This window comes from Gambusia affinis, linkage group LG04 (genome assembly GCF_019740435.1).
Source record: "Gambusia affinis linkage group LG04, SWU_Gaff_1.0, whole genome shotgun sequence".
Classification (NCBI taxonomy): Eukaryota; Metazoa; Chordata; class Actinopteri; order Cyprinodontiformes; family Poeciliidae; genus Gambusia; species Gambusia affinis.
Genome location: NC_057871.1, coordinates 31,136,767 through 31,157,329, shown reverse-complemented (window position 1 = coordinate 31,157,329; position 20,563 = coordinate 31,136,767). Strand labels below are relative to the sequence as shown.

The 20,563-nt window shown below is 37.5% G+C and overlaps 1 protein-coding gene across 2 annotated transcripts in view; it reads left to right on the top strand.

Annotated features, from left to right (window-relative positions):
- LOC122829010 (protein sidekick-1-like) overlaps positions 1–20,563 on the top strand; it is a 403,194-nt gene that overhangs the window by 304,493 nt on the left and 78,138 nt on the right. For both annotated transcript variants that reach the window (XM_044113150.1, XM_044113152.1), the window contains 7 exons: positions 1,342–1,458; positions 1,575–1,742; positions 3,303–3,405; positions 3,485–3,658; positions 8,127–8,263; positions 9,337–9,484; positions 18,282–18,422. In XM_044113150.1, coding sequence (XP_043969085.1) covers positions 1,342–1,458; positions 1,575–1,742; positions 3,303–3,405; positions 3,485–3,658; positions 8,127–8,263; positions 9,337–9,484; positions 18,282–18,422 — 988 coding nt within the window. The remainder of the gene's footprint in view (positions 1–1,341; positions 1,459–1,574; positions 1,743–3,302; positions 3,406–3,484; positions 3,659–8,126; positions 8,264–9,336; positions 9,485–18,281; positions 18,423–20,563) is intronic.

Genomic DNA, 20,563 nt, shown 5'->3' with positions numbered 1-20,563 from the left:
GAAAGCTGCAATTGGTTCTTCTAACAACAGCAATCAATTTGTAGAGCAAATTATTGGTGTGGCCTGTGGATTGAACAATAACACAAACATAATATATTTAACAGCTATTAAAGAAGTGCTTGAACATGTCTTGAATAACTATTTTTTTATTATTAATATGAGTTACAAAATGAGTTGCACAGACCCACAATACACCACAAATCTGAACAAACTTTCTGAAAACTGCAAAACAACCAAATCGGAGTTTTTTAAATCAAGGCTAAAAACCCAGCTGTTTAGAGTAGCTTTACAACTGTAATAAATGTTACATTGATCGACATATTTGATGTGTAATGATGATGGCACTCGTCAATATGTGATGTTTTTATTACTTTTTATTTTTATGTTTCTGTGCTAAAAGCACTTTGAATTGCCTTGTTGCTGAAATGTGCTATACAAATAAACTTGATTGGTTGATATGTACAATGCAACAGTTTTTCTGTGCGCTCTCTGCCTGCTGGCGGGATTGTTTGCTCACCTGTGTGCGAACGCAGCTGACTCAGTGAGTGCATGTGTGAGTGCCGATGACACATAGTAGAAGTGTGTGTTTTCATCCAGCTGTTGCCAACTTTTGAGTTGGGGCTTTGGGGAGTTTGCATTGATCTCGCACAAGCCAACCAAGTGGTCTGGTTCAGTGACGTACCCTTGAGCTCAGTTCAATGCATCCACTATACATCCAGTTTGAGGGTAGCTAAATCCTAGTTAACATTTATTGTGTGAGCAGACGAGAGAAAGCCGCATATAGAAAGCTTATATGTGATGTAAAGCCTCTTTATATATATATATATATATATATAAAACGAGTTTTTATAACTAAAGTTAACATAGTTACTTGATTATGCTATAAAATGGATCTATGTGCTTGGAAAACACATAATACTGCCCGCTTTGATCATTTTAAATCAGATTTTCTGATTCATTGAATTTTTGACCAGCATTACTTGTAAAATTAAACCAACAGTGTCAGTTTAAAACTGACACTGTTATACTTAATCTTATACTTAATCTCTTCATATTTATATTTTGTTTAGTGAGATTGGATATTAGATATAATTCAAAGTGTCCATGTTGCCTCTCCAGCACCCGCTGGCTACATTTATGCAAACGCACGTAGCACCAGGTAGTAAATAAACTCCCCATTGATTAGCAAGGCTGCCCTGGTGTTTAGATCAACGCTGACATCCTTTCCATTTCCATTTTTCTCTTCTGCTGCTGAGCTTCACTGTTGCTGCATCCTGTAAGTTTGCTTTTAATATTCATCCTGTGCCGTCAAGCTGCTTATATTATGTTGCTGTGTTTCAGGTGTGGCTCCCACACTTCTGTCCCCTCCTTTTGACCAGACAGTAACTGATGGTGACATGGCTTTGTTTACCTGTCAGAACATTGGAGCTCCAAAACCTGCCATCACCTGGAGAAAAGGTGCTGAGCCACACAATTCACTCAACACACACCCTTCCATCCCCATGACTGCAATTTAAATTGGCGTAAAGACTGACTTTCTGTCATATGTAATTTATTGTTTTCTCACTCTGTAGGATCACAGATCATAGCCAGCGGCTCGGTTCAGCTTCCCAGGTTCACGCTGCTGCAGTCAGGCAGTTTGCAGATTCAGCCAGTCAGCATCCAGGATTCAGGAGAATTCACCTGCATTGTGTCCAACTCTGAGGGAACCATCAACACCACTGCTGCACTCACTGTGTGGAGTAAGACACATTCACACACAATCAAAAATACAGTTCAGGATATAAGACTTGCAACATCAGTTTATCTACAGTATACATGCCCAGTTGTGTTCAGTCAGATGGTTGAGCTTGTTGATAGCAGCTGCTCATTGATGGTGTTTGTGCTGCTGGGTAAGAAAATATATTTTTATTTGCCAGACAAAAAGATGTTTTTCTTTGCATAATCAGTTTTCTAATGGGCAGACATATATTTATTTATTTGAAAATTATTTTATTACAATTTTTCTGATGTATCTGGGCTAAAATAACACATTTTCATTATTTTAAAAAAAGAAGAACTTTTATTTTTGAATTTAGGGTTTGTATCCCCCCCAGGATACATTGCCAGTTTGGGGTATAAAAATTATACTTTTACATGTTTCTAATAAATTTTGAAACACATTTTAAAATATTGTATGCAATGAATCTACCTTGTTTTTGAATGATTTGCATTTAATTAAAAAACAAAAAACAAATCAGTATTAATTCAGCTTATGTAGCAGCAGTTCACAAAAAAATCAATTCAACCCAATCATTCTAATTAAGCATGCATGTAGTGACAAAGGATTGATAAAATTCTCCTTTAACAGGAAGAAACCTCCAGCAGAACCAGAACCTGACTCATTACAAGGGTGAATATGCCACTACCCTTAGAAAATCTGCACTGAAATACCCTGAATTCATACATAATAAACAATAAATTCAAATAATTCACATTTCACAGTAAAATAAAGCAAAAACAATGTTTTCTAATAGTGATTATCTATAATTTAATGACTCAAAATCAAATAAAATTTGAGTGTAACCATTCCTCTTTTGTACCCCTAACTGGGCAACGTATCCCACAGGATACAGACATTTAACATTTTGTTATCTAAGATGTTTAAATGTAATTCCTATTTTTTTTTTGGAAAAAATATACATTAAATCACTCTTAAAGAAAAACATTTTACAAAAGCAAGTCCTCTCACATTAGTATGTATATGAAAAATAAGTCATATCTCACAGTGTATGTCTGTCCATATAGTCCGCCACTTTGAAATTTATATTAGTTTGTATTAATTTGTTTTTGAATGCTGGCATAAGGTCACATGACCTCAATATTTTCCCCCAACTCCCTCTTAAATGTGTCAAGAGATGTGAAGTGCAAGTGGTTGATAGCCCTCTTATCTACACCATGGAAAATTTCTGTATCCCACAGGATGGCTAACAGATTTACATAAAATGGTACAGTATTAATAAAATTTTGAAAGAAGAGCAAAATGATTCATGATGTGCAATAGTGTGCCTTCAACATCCCTGAGTAAATGTTCTGCAGAGTCATTTTTGCTGGATTGAAGCTACACTATGTAATATTTATTAATATCTGTTTTTTATATATTTTTTAAGACTGTCCCCTTATTGTGACAATATAATATGAGACGGATGATTTGTTTTCTCAGGAAACATGAACCTGTCCATGTGTGATACAGATGGGAATAACTAATTAGGTTTCATTTAGCTTTACTTCCACTTTCTGCATTTCCACTTTTTACTTTTTAGGTCGTACAGTTATTTCTGTGCCTCCAGAGGACCAGCGTGTAATCAAAGGAACCACAGCTGTTCTGGCCTGTAATGCAACACATGACCCCAGAATTAATATCAGGTAGCTGCTTATTAAAGTTATAGTGAGCGTGTGTTAAATTTCCTAGATTCACTTCTAATGCACCGTTCCCTTTTTGCAGCTTTAAGTGGTACCGCGGTGGCGTGCTGGTGCTGCCAAGCAGCGGTGGCCGTGTTTCTGTGCAGCCAGGTTCTTTGACTATTAGCCAGACATGGTCAGGTGACATTGGGGACTACACTTGCAGTGTGATGTCACAAGCAGGCAACGACTCCCAGTCTGCACGCCTTGAAGTCATGTAAGTTTAAGAAATCAGTTATCCATGGCGGCTCTCAAGAGACCTTGTTCTTTTAAATGCCAGTTTTTTTTTTTGTTATAATTTAACAAAATAAGACCTCTATAAATCCTTTTATTCTTCTTTGAAGAAGTGCAATAACCTACTTGCTAAAGTGTGCACACCTTTAAACATTTCAGTGTGATTTTGGCATAAAGTCTTCTTTGGAAGGTTTTGGGAACATTTCTTCATTATAGTCCTGTTCTGTTGACTGCCCACCTTTTGTCAGACTCAGACTATTCTGAAACATACATTTTCTTGTGATGAAGCCAGTTGTTGATTTGAGTGGAAGGTTGGCTCAGTGTGATACGTAAAAACATTTATTTTCCTTTCATCTTTAGGCCAATCTATAACTTGCAGCTCAATACCGATTGGTATTTGAATTGGCCATAATTTTATCTAACAATTCCAAGTTACACAAAGAGAAGGGGATTCTTTAATACTTGAACCAAATTACCTTTGTCCTAAATGTTTCTAATATATAACATATTTATGAGTTAAGTGAAACCTAATAGTTATGTTCAGGCCACTTGTGCAAAAAAAAAACTTTAAAAAGAAAAAGGTATTTTGATCAAATATGTACTTCAATTGGAGTAATAATTATGTTGAAATTATTTAAACATGTTGTTTTGTTAGCTAGAACAAGAGGAAGTGAACTTCAAAAATGTCTGAAAATGAGTGTCGGTGAGAAAAACTGAACTAAAATTAAAAAAAAACATCCACTAAATTTAGAAAACAACAAGCAAACCAATCCATATTTTCAAAAATAACTATTTCTATTTACTTTAAAATGAGTGTGGTCCTCTATATCTCCTCATCACCAATTACGATGCTCACATCAGTCATTGACAAGTACATTAGCACAGCTGTTGTGAGGTGGGAGTTAAAGACATGATGCCTGTGTGGCCAGTCTTGCTTTTCTTATTGGATGCAGACATGTTGTGAATAAGCTGTTAGCCAGGTCCCAGATATGCTGCCTTCATAATGACCGAATCACGGTGATTATACCACATATGTTTTTTTGCATGCCGAAACTACCTGGGGAATTTGTGCTGTGTGTCTAGAATAAAATCATTTTTGTGCCAGATAAAAACAAATCTTTGTCAGCTAAAACTCTACAACCGATCAAGGTTAGTTTATTTTTAATATTGCAGAATGGGAATGCGGTCTGTTTACATTCATACCTTGGTTTTGTTTGAGTGAACAGTCTCCAAATGTTTCGCACTGAGTCTGACATTCCTGGCTCTGACATTAAAACACGCCACACACATTTTAAATGTATCCCACGCTCCAGCCCACGCAGCCTCATTACTGCTGCTGTGAAAGAACAGGTAGTGGCCTTTATATATTAATAGGCACTTTGATAACATATTTATGAAAAGGCACTTATGATATATTAATATAATTGCAGGGTAGGAGAAAGGGAGACAAGCATGAGTCCACATCCATATAAATTATGGAGAGAAAAGGGGTTACACATGTCAAACACAGCGGGAGGGAGCAGATCTGTGTTTACAGCTGTGTGAAAACATGAGGGGAATGAGAGGGATTCAGTTCAGCTTTCTGCACCACTGTGTGTCTGGGTATGCGTTCGTGTGTTTGCGTGCAACCACATGTGTGACTGACATTCTCGTTAGCTCTGTATCAGTGGGTCATAGAGGCTAACAGACGCTGGCGGCTTAGGAGACAGACTAATTACCAGCAGGTTATTGGTTCAACTCCCGTAAGACCCGTTCATGTGTCTTGGGGTGTGCGTGTGTGTGTGTCGTTTTGTGGGACTGGTTGTTGAAGCAGTTGATCTGACATTCTCTGATTTCTTCCATTAACTAATATAATCATGTCAGCACAGAAATGAAAACCTTTTCATTTCCTCTGACTGTCTTGTTGTTTCATTCGGTGCTGCAGCGATTGATGTGCTGGATTTACAGAATTCATCTCAGTCAGTTTGTGTCCTCTTAATATAAATAATTTCAGTCCATCTGTCCGTACTTCCTTACTTCAAACCAGACATCCCTCTGTCCATTTATTCATTCATTTATCCATCTTACCAGTTTCCCAGCAAACTATTATTAACCTATTATTCTTAAGGTTTTATTTGTACAGAAATATGCTAGACGTGTAGCCTGCTTTATCTGATGATGCTAATTCCAGTTCGGGTATTCCCAGAGCTGCGACTGGTAGAAAATAATTACTAATCTCATAAAAATGGCAAGCAGTGACTCTGAGAATGAATGATACTGTCTTTTATCATGGTTTTCCCATTAATATATTTATATGTGTTCTTTTATGTTGACTGTAAATCTCTTGAATTGTGCCAACACCTGCAGCTTTCACCACTGAAACAACCAAAGTTGCCGCCTTTCTTTACCCCATTCCCCCTGGAAGGCAAACATATTTAAAGAGAATTATGATGCACTAAAGTTGCTATAATCAGATGTCTGGATTCTCTTTATTGCTTTCATGAATATATCTGTGTAGCGTTCTTGTTATTAACATGGCACGGATGCACAAATTTCTGCAGGGGATGGGCAAATGTCTGGAAAATGTATTTTGAATAGAGGCAGAGAGATATATCTGTGGTGTTGCAGACTGTGGGAAGAAGCCAGCCAAAACAATATATAATATATGTCCTGAACCAAAACAGAGAATTGACTAGAGTGCTAAGGACAAAATTATTCTAGTTGCAAATATACAATAGAATAACAACCCACAGGGGAAAACATATTTTTAATGAATCATCACTCCACATTGTGAGAGGCCTGTTTATAACTTGCAGTAGCATATGGGTAATTATAGATTGACCCTTTTGTGTTGATATGGATGTTAAGGAAGCCTTTCCAAATACAAATTTAAAGCTAATAACTTTATTTACAACTTTGCAGATAGAGCAGAAACTGGTTTGCAGAAAGAGCGTGAAACTGGGACAAATGCCAGCCTGAAAGAAAAATCCCACTAGTGGATGCAAAGCTCCCTAATTAAGATTTTGGAACTTGTTTGCCTAATCTTTACGAGATGTGAAAACAGCAGCATGATGAGAAGCTGCACAGAAACATCTCTTGGTGGGCAGAAGTGACTTACTTTTTTAAATCTTAGTGCCAGCCAAGTCTGGGGTCATTGATTTCATCTAACATCTGTATAAAGTTTTCACTTTCATTTTGGATTGTATCAGTTCTATAAATTTGACGTTACAAAATGTTCAAAACCGAAGAGGCATGTGAGACCATGCCTCTTCAAAATCCGTTAAGAATAGACCTGTAGATAAACTCAAACACTAAGACCTTTAGATTTTGAAAGGACCCAAATGAGGCTTTTTGACCTGAATGACAAACATTACGGGTTGGAAAACTAGCACTGCAAATTACCTTGAACAACATGTCTAAACTGTGAAACATGGTGAAATGGAGATGGCAGAGATATGCTGTCGGAATGCATCTTTTCACTGGGAACTGGGATGCTAAGCTGAGATGGTAGGAAGATGAGACGAATTAAATTGTCTCATTTAACTCGTTGAGGCGTTGAGGATTGGAGCTCATCGCCTCCAACAGATTGAAGGTTGCCTCAACCTTCAACAGGGCGACGGGCTCTAAACATGCAGTCAAAGCTACAAGAAAATGTATTGCCTATTCATTTTCTAGAACAGCTCAGTCAAAGTCCATACCTAAATCCAAATAATAATCTCTGGTACAGGTGCTATACCTCCAATTTGACTGTCCCAAAGTTATTTTTAAACAAATGGACAAAGGTTTCCCTGGTCATATGTGCACAGCTGATAGAGAAACACCAGATATTTCTCACCTCAGTACATTTAATACATTGTTTTTGTAAAAATGTTAAAAACTGTCCAATTATATACTACTTTGTGTTTTGGTATTACGTAAAATGACAGAAAATTCAATAAAGTTTGTGTATTGAAATGTGACATTTAAATGTGAAAATGTCAGAAAGAGTTGGGTCTCTGAATGTTTAAGGTAATGTAGATTCTTGGATTACAATTTGAATAAAGTAAAACTTTATTTATATTTATAATTCAAAACAAATCACAAGGCACTTCAATGAACAGAATTAAAAAATATATATATATATAAAATAAAATAAAAAACCCAGGCAGATTGAAAGAGAGACGTTTTTACCAACTTTTAAAGAAGCTTTCAACTCAGCTGATCTCCGTGTCAACAGAAAACAGTTCCAGAAAGGAGAAGGCTCTGTTTCCTTTAGTTTTCCCTTATGCAAACTCGTGTCTGTTCATGTAAAGCTCTCAAGTCAAAATTAGGATTATGAAATGCACTCAAAAATACACCAGAAGTTAATGTAGCTGCATTATCAGTGGAGAGAATCTGTTTGGTGAAGATTATTTAAACTGTCATTGATTAAAAGACAAGAAAACAAGTCTACCGTAAAACTTAAACCTATTTCTGATCTTATGTGTTTTCAGTGAGCTACCACACTCACCTCGCTCCCTAACAGCTCGTCTCAATGACTCAGACTCCCGCTCTGTCCACCTGTCCTGGCTGCGGCCCTTTGATGGAAACTCCCCTCTTCTCTACTACGTCTTGGAGCTCTCAGAGAACAGTACGTATGTGTAGATATTTGAATGTGTCGATCCCTGGGTGTCTTTTATGGTTCCTGAGAGGCAAACAGCTGTTCGCTAGCTGTCTACCAGGAAGCGACATGCACTCAAATGTGCTCATTTACAAGAGACATACATATGGAGAACAGTGTTCCAGCATAAACTCACAGGTTGCTGCTGAGCTCCTGTTTTCCAGCCTTTCCATATCCCTCTTGCTCTCTTTCTCTTCTGAGTCCCGGTCTCTCTCAACCACAGATGTTTTAACAGCATGTTGGCTCTCTTCCAAATAAGAAAGGGAGGGAGGGAGTCGGGGAGAAGAAAGAGGGAACGGAGGAGTAAAATGACAGGTGAAACAGATGGGAGAAAGATGACTGCAAGCTAAATGGATATACTATTGAGCCTTTAAATGCTGAGCCAGACATTATGCAAAAAATTGTAGAATTGGTACTTATGGACAGATATCAGTTGGAAATCCACCTTTTGAAAACTTTCTAAGAGATACACCTGTGCTAGTATCTTTTAACAAGTGCTAGGTTGAAACTACAAAAATGAACCAAAATGATCACAATAGAGCAGGGAAATAATGCACCAATATCTGGGGGAGATGAAGAAAAGAATGAGGAAACGAGGGAGTTTAAATGACTGGTCGATTTCTGTGGAAAAACCCAGACAGTGAGGAATGGATTGGAGTTTTTGAACACTGATTAGATTTTTTTTTCACTGTACTTGAGAGAGTCCACAGCAGTGTAAATACAAGGCACTTTCATATCAGACAATGACTCTAATATGCTGGGCTTGTACACTATCCTTCTCCCTTAAAATGATCCCCATGAAGCTGATGTGATAATAGGGATAATAGTGGATCTGTCTGTGGTTTATTCAGCAAACAATAAGCTGGCAACAGCATATAGCGGCATCCATGCTTCTTAACTTATACTCATAATTCTTTTAAAGTTTATTTCTTGTTGCATTCTCCTTCAAACCTGGTCTTGTTCCAGTGCTGTTTATAATGTCCCTGCTTGTCCTTCCTCAGCCAGATGCCTTCAGTCTCTAATCTCAGTGTGTTGTTGTCTAGATTCTCCGTGGAAGGTCTACCTATCTGAGGTGGATCCTGCAGTGAGCGAGGTATCAGTGGGTGGACTCACACCTGCAAGAACCTACCAGTTCAGACTCTGTGCTGTCAATCAAGTGGGCAGGGGTCAATACAGTGCTGAAACACAGAGGTAAGAGTAAACAGTTTAAGGAAATACTCACTTAGTTGAGTAAGAAAAATTGTGTTCTTTTTCTTCAAAGTGCAAAATTTTAATTTCTTATTTAAACTTAATTTTTTTCTGTTTTGGAATTGCTGCCAGGGCATTCCTATAGTACAATAGAAGGTCATTTAAACTATCCAGTACCTCTGAGCAGTTTTCCTTTTCTGATATTACACATAATGATCTATTGGATTAAATCTTTTTCATTACAATCTTTAAATATCCATACCCACTATATTTATGCTTGTCTGTCTTTCCCTGCCACTCTCTTTCTGTTGGAGACAGCTAAGAGCTATATACTAACTATATAGTTAGCCGTGTAATTATATTAACTGCTCTGCTTGTTTGTTTGTGTGAAAATGTATAAAAAGGGACAGTGCAATTTCACCTAGTATGCAAACAGATTACTCTGCAGATGTTTTATGCATGTGTGTATACCCGCATTTATTGTGTGTATGTGTCTGTGTGTCCCAGTAGAGAAGCACTGATGAGGGTAATTATAATGCTAAGGCACTGATGGAAAGGCTTAAAACGGACCAGTTTTAGAGGGAGGTGTTGTCGAAAGTGTGAGCGTGGACCAAATCCCTGATGGTCTGTAACCATACAACAGATGTGGTGGTGCATTATGAAGCAGGCATACACAGACACTACCAAATAGGGTTTTGTCCTACTGAAGATACAGACCACAGACAGATGCCAGTTGTTGTTCTTTCAAATACACTCAGGAGCAACAGTAGCTGTTAGCATTCACACAACTCAGATTGCAATCTGCTTCTGGTTTCTCTTCTTTATGTGTCCTGCTGTTCTTTTTCTAAATATTCCGAATCTTTCTCCCTAATCATGTTCCTACTCCTGTGGCAGGAGGGGGAGCATTTATTCATATTACTTCCATCCTTCCTCTTCTCTGGACTGCTGCTTGTGTTCAACAGCTGCTGTGCTGCCTAGTCCTCAGTCCAGTATTTGTTGTTGTAGGCCCTAGAGAACAGATTGGATTGATCTTCTGTAAATGAAAGACTGGCAGGCTGACAAGTCATCATTGGTCAGTGCATCAGAGCAGATGGACACGTCTTTCCTTCAGCATTCATCTAATACGTAAACAGGCACTTCCTCTTTTTTATCTGCTGTATGTTTTGCTGGATAAGACACACACACAAGCTGCCACTGATGCCAAGGCACATCCTACAAATGACACTCAGGAAGAGTGAAGCGAAGCGAAATGTCCTGCAAAAGCTCTGACTTCCCCATGAGAAGGATGACAGAATGCATTAATACGGACAGTGTGAGGGAACAGGGCGTGAAGCGAAGCAGAAGCTCGGAATATTAAGAACAGAAAGCCCTTATTAAAGTTTGACTTTCCAGCTGCTTCAACATTTTTCCAATTTGTTTTCATCATAATGTAGATCATAAAAATATATAATTTTTTCCAATCACAACATTGGCTTGGTTCCCAAACTACATTTCACTGAATGGAGTTCCCATGGATACTGTAGCAATAAGAACTCTGTGAAAATCCTCTTTCAAAGTCTTCACTCTTTTGCCTGCACACATGCATGGCATGTTCTTCCACCAGTATTACCTGTAGAAATTATGCATTAGCTTTTGAAGGACAGATTATTCTCGATCTTTAGGATTTGTAACACATAAAAGCATATATTCCCATTATTGTACCATCTAATCTACTCCTCATATTGATATTCTAACATAATAAATACATGTTACCGGGAATATACACTCACCAGAAAATGTACTAGGTATACTTTGACACTAGGTTTTACCTTCAGAAATGCCTTAGTACTTTATGCAATAAAATAAATATTATGTCCATTGAACAACATGAAAACATTGGCTGCAGGTCTTCTATTCTGCAAGGCTCCATAGGTACTGTATTGGATTATTTTTTTACAGACTCCACAGATTTGGTGACATGATATGGACATTTAGCTGACTAATGCAACATAACTGTCTGGTTTATTTCAGAATGCATCTTGAGGTGCATTCTCACCAGCCCAGTTCGGTCTGCTTTAATCAAACTCTAGTTCATTTATCAGGAAAATCTATTTCATTTTTGTCCTTTGATGAGAACAAAAAAGCTTACTCTTCTCTGCCTAAACACCAACGCCTAGGTTCAGTTGTCAAGCAGACTGGAAACTGCTTGGAAAAACAGGAACACTACAAGCATCTTGATACTACTCCCTTTTTGGGTACATTTCATGAAGAAGGAAGTTAGGCTCAATGACTTCTTCAGAGGTTTTTGTTTTGTTTCCACCAGTGCTTTTTGGAGCAGCACTACCACCGGTGAGGAGATAAATAGGTTTTTCAAAGGGTTTGGTTCATTTAACACAGTTTCCAGATGGTGAAGCTGAAAATGTAGCAAATGTTGCAAAATGCTGGAGTTAGACCAAAAGTAGTTAAAAGAAAGAATAAGTTTAAGGCTGTGCACACTAAAAAAGAAATCCACCCTCATAAAAAATTGTTTTTTAACAGGTCTGTGTAAACCTGAGGAGCACTTTCAGTGTTTGTTTATTTACAGATGTTAAAGCTATGATGGTGTGCTAAGTTTGTTTTAAACACTCTAAGTTTTTCTTAGCAATCATAACTTTAGATGATCAGAATAAACAGAGACAATTACAAGACCTTGAAAATTTGTGAAATTTCTATAAAAAATAAATTTATCATATGCTTATGTTTTACACTGCTGCTGGAAAAAGATACAAATTATAGATGTTTTATTATCAAATATATCTACAACCAGTGGTTTGTTTGGCTGTTAAAAACAGTCATAGTTGCCTACAAAAATATTGTCCTGGTGTGTTTGACTGAACAATATCACTGCAGCTTTAATTTATATCTTCTGATTATTCTGTCCTCATAAAAACATTTTTCAACAGGAACTTAATATGATAACAGATAGATTTCTTTATGCAGGGGACCGGTAGAATATTCTATTTTTATGTTTATTCATACATTTATTTACCTCTCAAAATTGTATCCATTTATGATCTTCACAAATTATTCATGTTTTGCAGCAAAATGTGTCATTGATCACAGATGTGCTTTTACTGAAGAGACATTCGCAAAGCACATAAGCAACAGCAAATGTTTTCAGCAGCTGGCTTTGATTTATAGAGAGAATATGCTGAAAGTGTCTCTATTTTTGCCTGACGGAGTCTCTTTACTGTGTCATCCCTCTCCATTTGTGCATTTTTTAAGCCCCAGGCGAATCTACTCAACATTTAAAAAAGACAAGAGTTTCTGTGTCAAACGAGGCAAAAATAAGCTCATCTATTTAAGCTGGTTGTTTCAAGTCACATCTCACCTGTGTCTGCTTTTGCTCTCTGTTTTATGTTGTTTGCATTGCCCTCAATTTAAATCCACTCCTTTTCCCCATGGAAGATGTGAACCGAACTGTTCTGTTGTGTTTGAACATGAGGATGCCAGGGTTCCTATCCCATCTAGAAAAGTCTGGAATAAAGAAAATACTGTGTGGAAAAATGTTGTCTTTTTCAAGGCCTAATTTCATCTTACGTCTTGAAAAAGACAAGGGCTAATGTTGAGTTGAAAAATCTCTTCATGTTCTTTCGTATAAGAACACATTATAAGATGACCTTTAAAAAATTATTGAAAACTCAGATTTGTACAAGGACTTTTTCACTGTTTGACTCATTGCACATGTCCGCAAATGTGTGTGTCCACACACAATGTCCCAAAGAAAAAATGACAATTTCTCAAAGCAAACATGTTTTATTCAATGAATGATATGAGAAAAATTACAATGATTGATCACAAGAAAGGTGGGGGGAATCTGTGGTTTGTTGAAGATAAACCTGTGTTAAGCGGGTTCCCCTTTTTCCCGCCCCTTGCTAGTAAGTGTGTGTGTTTTACCAGGTAGGCTGTTGATACCTCAGCTGTCAAAGTATCCACCAAAACACCCTTCAAAATGGACAGATTCTTGACCAAAACATCTAAAATGTAAACATTGATTTAAAAAATGTTGAAAACAAGAACTGTTAGTCAAATCAAACACGTTTTCTTTTAATGTTCTTTTGTGTCTTGTTGCGTTAGCTTAATGCCTTCCACTGAAATTGGGGCTTCTAACCAGGTTTGGTTTAGATGCCAAACAAACCGTTTTACAAATTTAAAGGATCAAAATGAATTTTTACAAATAAAAGGGATCAAATAGAATTTTTACAATTAAAGATTTGTTACAGATCACAAGCTGCACTTTAAAGAGTCTGTATTTGTATGTATCTGTAATCTGTATTTAGTGTCCAGATCGGATAAAATAAGACTAAGTGTTATTGATTCTAAAATAAAGCTAATGTCAGTTGGACCAGATGCAGTGAATTATCCATTTCCTCACAGCTGAATCAGAAGGCCACCACAGCATTGTGAAGTTTTCATCATTAGTGAAATTTTAGGTAAATGTGTAATTTTTAAATATAATGTAAAAAATAGTTAGGAAATGTGACATTTTGACATGGATTTTTTGCAGGAATCCTAGGAGATGCCGTATCCCAGTAACACCATTAATTTTAAAAACTGTGGTATATTTGGGTTTAGCAAATAACCCAGCAGGCATTAAAATATTGAGAATGACACAAATAGAAACTTTTCTTAAATCCCTATGCACAAGAAAAGAGACACATGCACACTCACTCTAATACATTTTTCCCTCACAGACCAGAGAACGTGAGCACTTCCTGCAGGAAATGTCCTCTTTTCCATAATAACAAGGGACATAGAAAGTGTGTCACACAGCTTTAAGTTACGGACTATGTTGTTTGGTGCCTGAACATGACTGTGAAGGCTTTATGATGAGATGAGGAGCGTCAACTTTTGAAATAACAGATTAATTATATTCATTTTCCAATGAATAATCTTTGTGAACACACTGAACTATGTACCGGTTCTCTGCCTTTCAAAACTGTTTGTTTCTTTTGACATTTTCAGATTTTATCCCTTCACAATGGTAATTCAATGCACTTTTTGAGTTTTAGGAAAATTCTTAATAGTTTTCAAATTCTTTTTACAAAATAAAATCTAGTAAGTTTCTGTAAACAACCTCATTGAGCCCAATAACACACAAGTAGAGTAAGAGCAAACATGGAGAAATTTAAAGTAGAATAAGGTTTTCAAACAATATCCCAAGCCTTGAACATCTTAGCTCTGCTCAATCCATGATCTGAAGATGGAAAGATAATGACACTACGCCAAACATACCAAGACTTAAGTGGACCTAACACTACAGGCTGAACAAGGAGATAGATGATTATTATGAGTGGCAACCAAGAGGCTTGTAGTAACTCTGTAGGGGCTGCAAGAGGCTCCCAGTCAGATCTGGCCATTATAGAAGAGAAAATATGCAAGTGCAGGCCTGTGACATAGACATCAACCAAACTGCACCGCTATGACCAGGAAAATTCAACTGCAGTAGGCACCATTCAACCCAAGGAAGGTTTTCAGCCAAATATAGCAGAATTAAACTAACGTAAACAAAATGTTACAATTTGCACAAAAATAAATTTGAAAATTTTTGCAGATTTAAGTTGGGGATTAACTTATATCTGCAAAAATGCTTGTTATGTTATTTAGTTTCTCTGAAAAAGTGGCTCTGCAAATTTTAAATTCAGTTGGAAAAGTTCAATGCATGGGAATAATGTTGCAAGATGTTATTCCCAAATTGAAGTTGTTTGTAGATATTTATGCCGGTCAGTGTAAATATGTCATTTTGTGGTTTGTATTTTCCAACAGAGAAGGAATTTGTGTTTTTGCTTCTAGCATAAAGACATTCATATTTTTGTGTAGCATAAGTCTATGTATGTGCTTGAAGTGCATCATCAATTGCAGTCAAAAGCACCTGTACAATTGAGTATTATATATGCCCAATTTGTACAGAGCTATCTTTATTCCCATTCCGTTCACACAAGGCCCATTAGCCAGTGTGTGTTTCTATGTGTGCTTGTATGCCTGAAGCACCTGGTGTCTGACAGTGCCTAACCCAATGGAAGTAAAGCACAGCTGTAAAACCACTGGCCTGTGCTGTATATCCGCCTGCACAAGTTTCTTGCTAACAGCTTTCATACCCCTGCTTTCACACACACATATAGATCAACATACTCATTTATAGACACATACAGAATCAGGCACAGGAAAACAGGCAGTCATATCGCTGCTAATGGTTCGATAACTTAACGAGAATGATTCGGGGGGGAACTGGAGCACATAGGGGAAGCAAGTGGGTTTCAGGGACAAGGTAATGTAAACCGCAAAGCGTAATCCAAGGAAGGGAAACAACCATCAGATGTAACAGTCTTAAGCTAGGGAGAAATGTGTGTCTGTGTGATTGGGTGTGTGCGTGCGCGTGTGTGTGTGTGTGTGTGTGTGTGTTTGCACATATGGCTCTGATTATGTTTGCTGAACTGCTTACAGCAAAGCCAGAGGCTGACCAGCACAGCCTGTGTGCTTTACTGGTCATGTGAAGGCTGCAGGGCTTTAATCACGGGTGAAGTTTGAGGGTAGAGAAGGGGAAAGGAGATGAGTAAAAGATAGAAGCATGAAATAATTGAGGCCAAAGGACATGTTGTATAAAAGGTGGAAGTTTGAAGATTGGGTGGGAAAAAAATTTGAGAAGTGGTTCAAAATGTCAACGTGAAAAATGAGGAGACAGTATGGAGAGACAGAAGCTGAGCAAAAGCACTGAGGGATCATACTGCCTTTCTCAAAATAAAACGACAAGGTCTCATTTTATACTAGAGTTGATTTAACTATCTTATGCTGTCACATTATGTTGCTCATCTACTGTAACAGAGCTTATGGGCTGAGGTTGAGTAAGATAAAATTTTCCAAAATATAAAATCCACCTCTCTTGAGCTCAAACGTTTTCTTGTTTTTAAACATAGACTTGAGAATACTGAAATGTTACAATTCAATTACTACAGTTATGTTGCACAGCATTACGTCACAGTGATTAAGTAATACCAAAGGATCTGGATCAATTTGTTCTAGCATTTCACACTTAACAAACACCCAAAGGATATTCTGTTGTTTCTGGCACTGAGATGTTAACAGGAGATCCTTTAAGTCCAATAAGCTGTGAAGGGGGAACTTCATGGATCTGACTTGTTTGTCCAGTACATCCCCACAGATAGTCGAATGGATTTAGATTTACCAAGTCAAACCCTCAAACTATCCTAAAACAAATCCCACAGATATCAGAGAATACAGTGCCCAGGAAAAAGGGGAATATTTAATGTGCTGAAATATTTAGTTAGGCTGTTATAGGCGATGTAACCTCCCAATGTTTTCCAGCAGAACATTGCAAAACATACCACAGCTTTGCTTCTGTCTTGGGTTCTGCCAGCTGTGCAGCTTTGTTCAAGTAAACGATGCACACACACCTGTCATCCAAGTGATGTAAGACAAAATGTTATTCATTAAACCAGGCTAATTTCTTTTAGTGCTCTGTAGTCCAGGTCTGATGCTGATGCACCCATTGTTGGTGCTTTCCTTGGTGGACAGTGCTCAGCACCTAGTGATATGAAGTTACATAATATTAAAGCAAGCAGCCCAGCCTACGCTCCTCACATGTGTCAGTGAATCTTGGCCACCCATTAGGCCAAGATATCCAATTCTCCACTGTTTCTTTCTTGGACTGCTTTTAAACGGCGAGTATCATGAAAAATTGAGCTTTTATAAGCTTTCTATCATGTCAATGTTATTTCCTCAAGAAAATCATAGCTGGAGTGTTGCTTTTATTTGAAGAATCTTTGGATTTCCTGTGGCATCCATTCAGAGCTGTCTAAATGCTTAATCACACAAAGCTCCTCCTTGGAGCTGCAGTTTCTGGCCAAACGTCCACCTCATAAAGCACTCCTCCCTGTGCCTAGTGGCAGCAATTAGCAAACACCAGGTGGAACTGTGCATCTACTAAGCTAATCATAGAAACTACTTTTCATTCCAGTCCTTATAAAGTGTCTTTGAGAACCCTTTGGTGGTTCAAAATCAATATGTAAGTAATATGCATGTATGTGTCCATGCTTAATGGACGCATTGTTGCGATGACCTCCTGAAAGAAGAGTGTCAGAAAGAATAGGAGGTTCCTGAAGAAGGAAAAACCCAATTCAAGTGTCAAGTTGCAAATTCAGATTTATTTGAATTTATGTTTAATGTAAATAGTACTTTTACAATAACTGAAGGTAACATAGTTACTTGATTGTGCTATAAAATGGCACAATTTGCCTGGAAAATAGAAAATAGTCCTTTAATAAATACTGACCCCTACAGACCAGAATTACTCTACAGCAGTAGCTGGTCTGAAGATAATTTACACATCATGTTTTGGCCCCTGTCTTATCCTGAGACCTTATGGTTATCCTCTTTATTTCTGTATCAAAGTCAGAATTAAAAAATAGTTGTTGTACGTTTCCTCTTGCTAACACTTGCCATGATGAGATGACAATAAGCATTAGTTTAACTGTATGTAGTCATAATGTTTTCCATTATTGATGTATTCAAACTGTTGTTGTCGAAGCTTGATAAATGCTTTTAATTCTGCCCATCAGTGGTCTATTGCTGATTTGTATCAGTAAACAGTCTGTGCAAAAAGAAACAAGATGAAGTCACTGCTTAGCCTGTTACTGAATAGACTGTCGCTGTATGATTCCACAGTTGGACTTTATCTAACATCCCAAAGAAACTCATTATAAGTCTAATCAAATATGTTGTTTCTTAGTTTTTATTCCTTTCTTTGTTTCTGTGTTTGTTCTAGGATGATGCTTCGAGAAGAGGCGCCGAGTGCTCCCCCTAATAACATTGTGGCTAGCGGTCGCACAAACCAGTCCATTATGGTCCAGTGGCAGCCTCCTCCAGAATCCGAGCTTAACGGTATCCTCCGAGGATATGTCCTAAGGTGAACTCATGCCAAACAAACACTGTAATCTATACTATCATACTAAAACCCTTATTATCCAAGTAAATTTTAACCCATGATGTTAAAGAAGACAATGAAGTGGCCTGTCTGATATTCAGAGGAAGATCAATCCACTAATCAGGAGCCCTGACCATGAAAGCTTCTTTTGTCACCCGTCCACCTCTGGGAGTGGAAAGTAGAAGGTGATTCAAGGATGTGAGCTTACCAGAAGGGATGTAAGGTGTAAGAAACTCAGTTAAATATGATGATACAAAACTAATCAGACATTATAAAGTAAAAAAAAATAAAGTTAAAAAGTGTTAAAAAAAAAACTAAAACAACTTTTAGTAAACAGTATACAGACTTATTTATTGATAAACAAGTGATGAAATGCTGTTCAAGGTGCTGTGAAATTTTTTTTATTCGAATTGGTTAAATGACTAACGTTGAAATATTTTAGAGAAAAAAAAACTAAACAAAAAGAACATTTGGAACCATTAAATTATTCCACTTTTATTGTAGTATTGTTATTGACCTTTGTATTTGTATAGTAAATAGGAGATGATAAATGGATGGATTTTACTTATCAGCCAATAAAGATGTTTGCACACTTATACAAAATACAGAGATCAGTGGTGAAGTTCTCTCTAACGGCACATTGATATATATTTGGAATAGAAATCTCTCTGCACAATGTAGAGATATTAAAACTACACATGGTTGCATACTTTCACATGCAAAGACGAGTGCTCTTTGAGAATGTTGCTGCTGTCCTTGGGCTGATCTCCTCTTCTGTAATGTCTACCTACAGTAAGACACACTATCAGTGTTCGGTAATCAAACTGTCATCAGCTGTCTCAAACACACATTTGCATATAATTGTAGTTGTAGTTATCTGGTTTTTATTCTACTTCACTGGCTCCACTTCAGAAATCAGTAAAAAAAAAAAAAAAACAGCAATACGCACTCAGACATCCCCGCTGTATTATTTCAGCTTTGTAGGACATAGCCTCCACCTCCTTCTTTCCTCCCCTTTTGAATTCCTTTTTCTTCTTGTTGTGTCAGCTGCCAGCTTTTCACTCTTTTCTTCCTATTTTTCTATTTTCTCCATTTTCTTTCTCTTTTCTGTTGGCCCCACTCCTCCTCCTCTTCGTCTGCCTCCTCTTCGTCTCCCAAAGTGTCAGGTGGAGATAGAAGGGAGAGAGGTTATCTTCTCTCCTCCGCAGAGAACTGATGTCGGTCCCCAGTACATACTCAGAATTTGTATTTGTCAGTGTGTGTGTGTGCAATATGTATGTGCACACACACACACACACACACATATTCAGTGCTGATGCAGCCAGTGAATTGTTTGAACATCCTGTTATAGAGAATAAGTGTCATATTAAAATGCTGACATGGGGATTATTGCTCCATTCAGCTCTATCAGATATGAACAATACTGAAGTAGTATTGCACTTCCCTTGTCTCTTGGTGGGTCATCTATTCTTTTAAATGAGCGTTTAAATCACATACTAAAGCAAAGGCCATCAAGGTGCACTAGTTGGAAGAAAATTAGAGACTTATCATCTTTAGTGATCTTTAAAAGTTCTTGACCTGTGCAGAAAAGACCCATTTATAAAATAAGGGAAGAAATATGCATGATAAATACTGGTATAAAATTACACTGTGCCCTCCTCCTGGCTCTGGCTGCTCATTTCTTAACATTTTGCCTACAGGATGTTTGTCCTTTACTGCTTTTTAGTGATCAGTTCAATCTGAATGTTGGTTTGTTTTCCACTTGACATTGATTTTTAAGTCATGAAGGCATAAAAAGACCATAAAGCCAGAATTATCAAAGGCTCTGCAAGCTGTAAGTAGTCTTTTGAAGTGAAAAACACACTAACCAATAGTGAGTTAAAATTTCCCCAACTTTACACGAGTATTAGAGTGCATCGTGGCCTTCCATTGCTCTGGCTATGACGACAACACTCACATACGAAGATGACAATTATCACACCAGTGCAGAGCTATGATCAGACCCCCTGGACATGGAGATTTGCATGTGCTGCTGGGTTCAATAGGCGTCCCAGAAGGAGACAAGCACCCACACCTCCACATTGCACAAAAGCTGGTTTACTGAAGGAAACTGTGAGCTATTG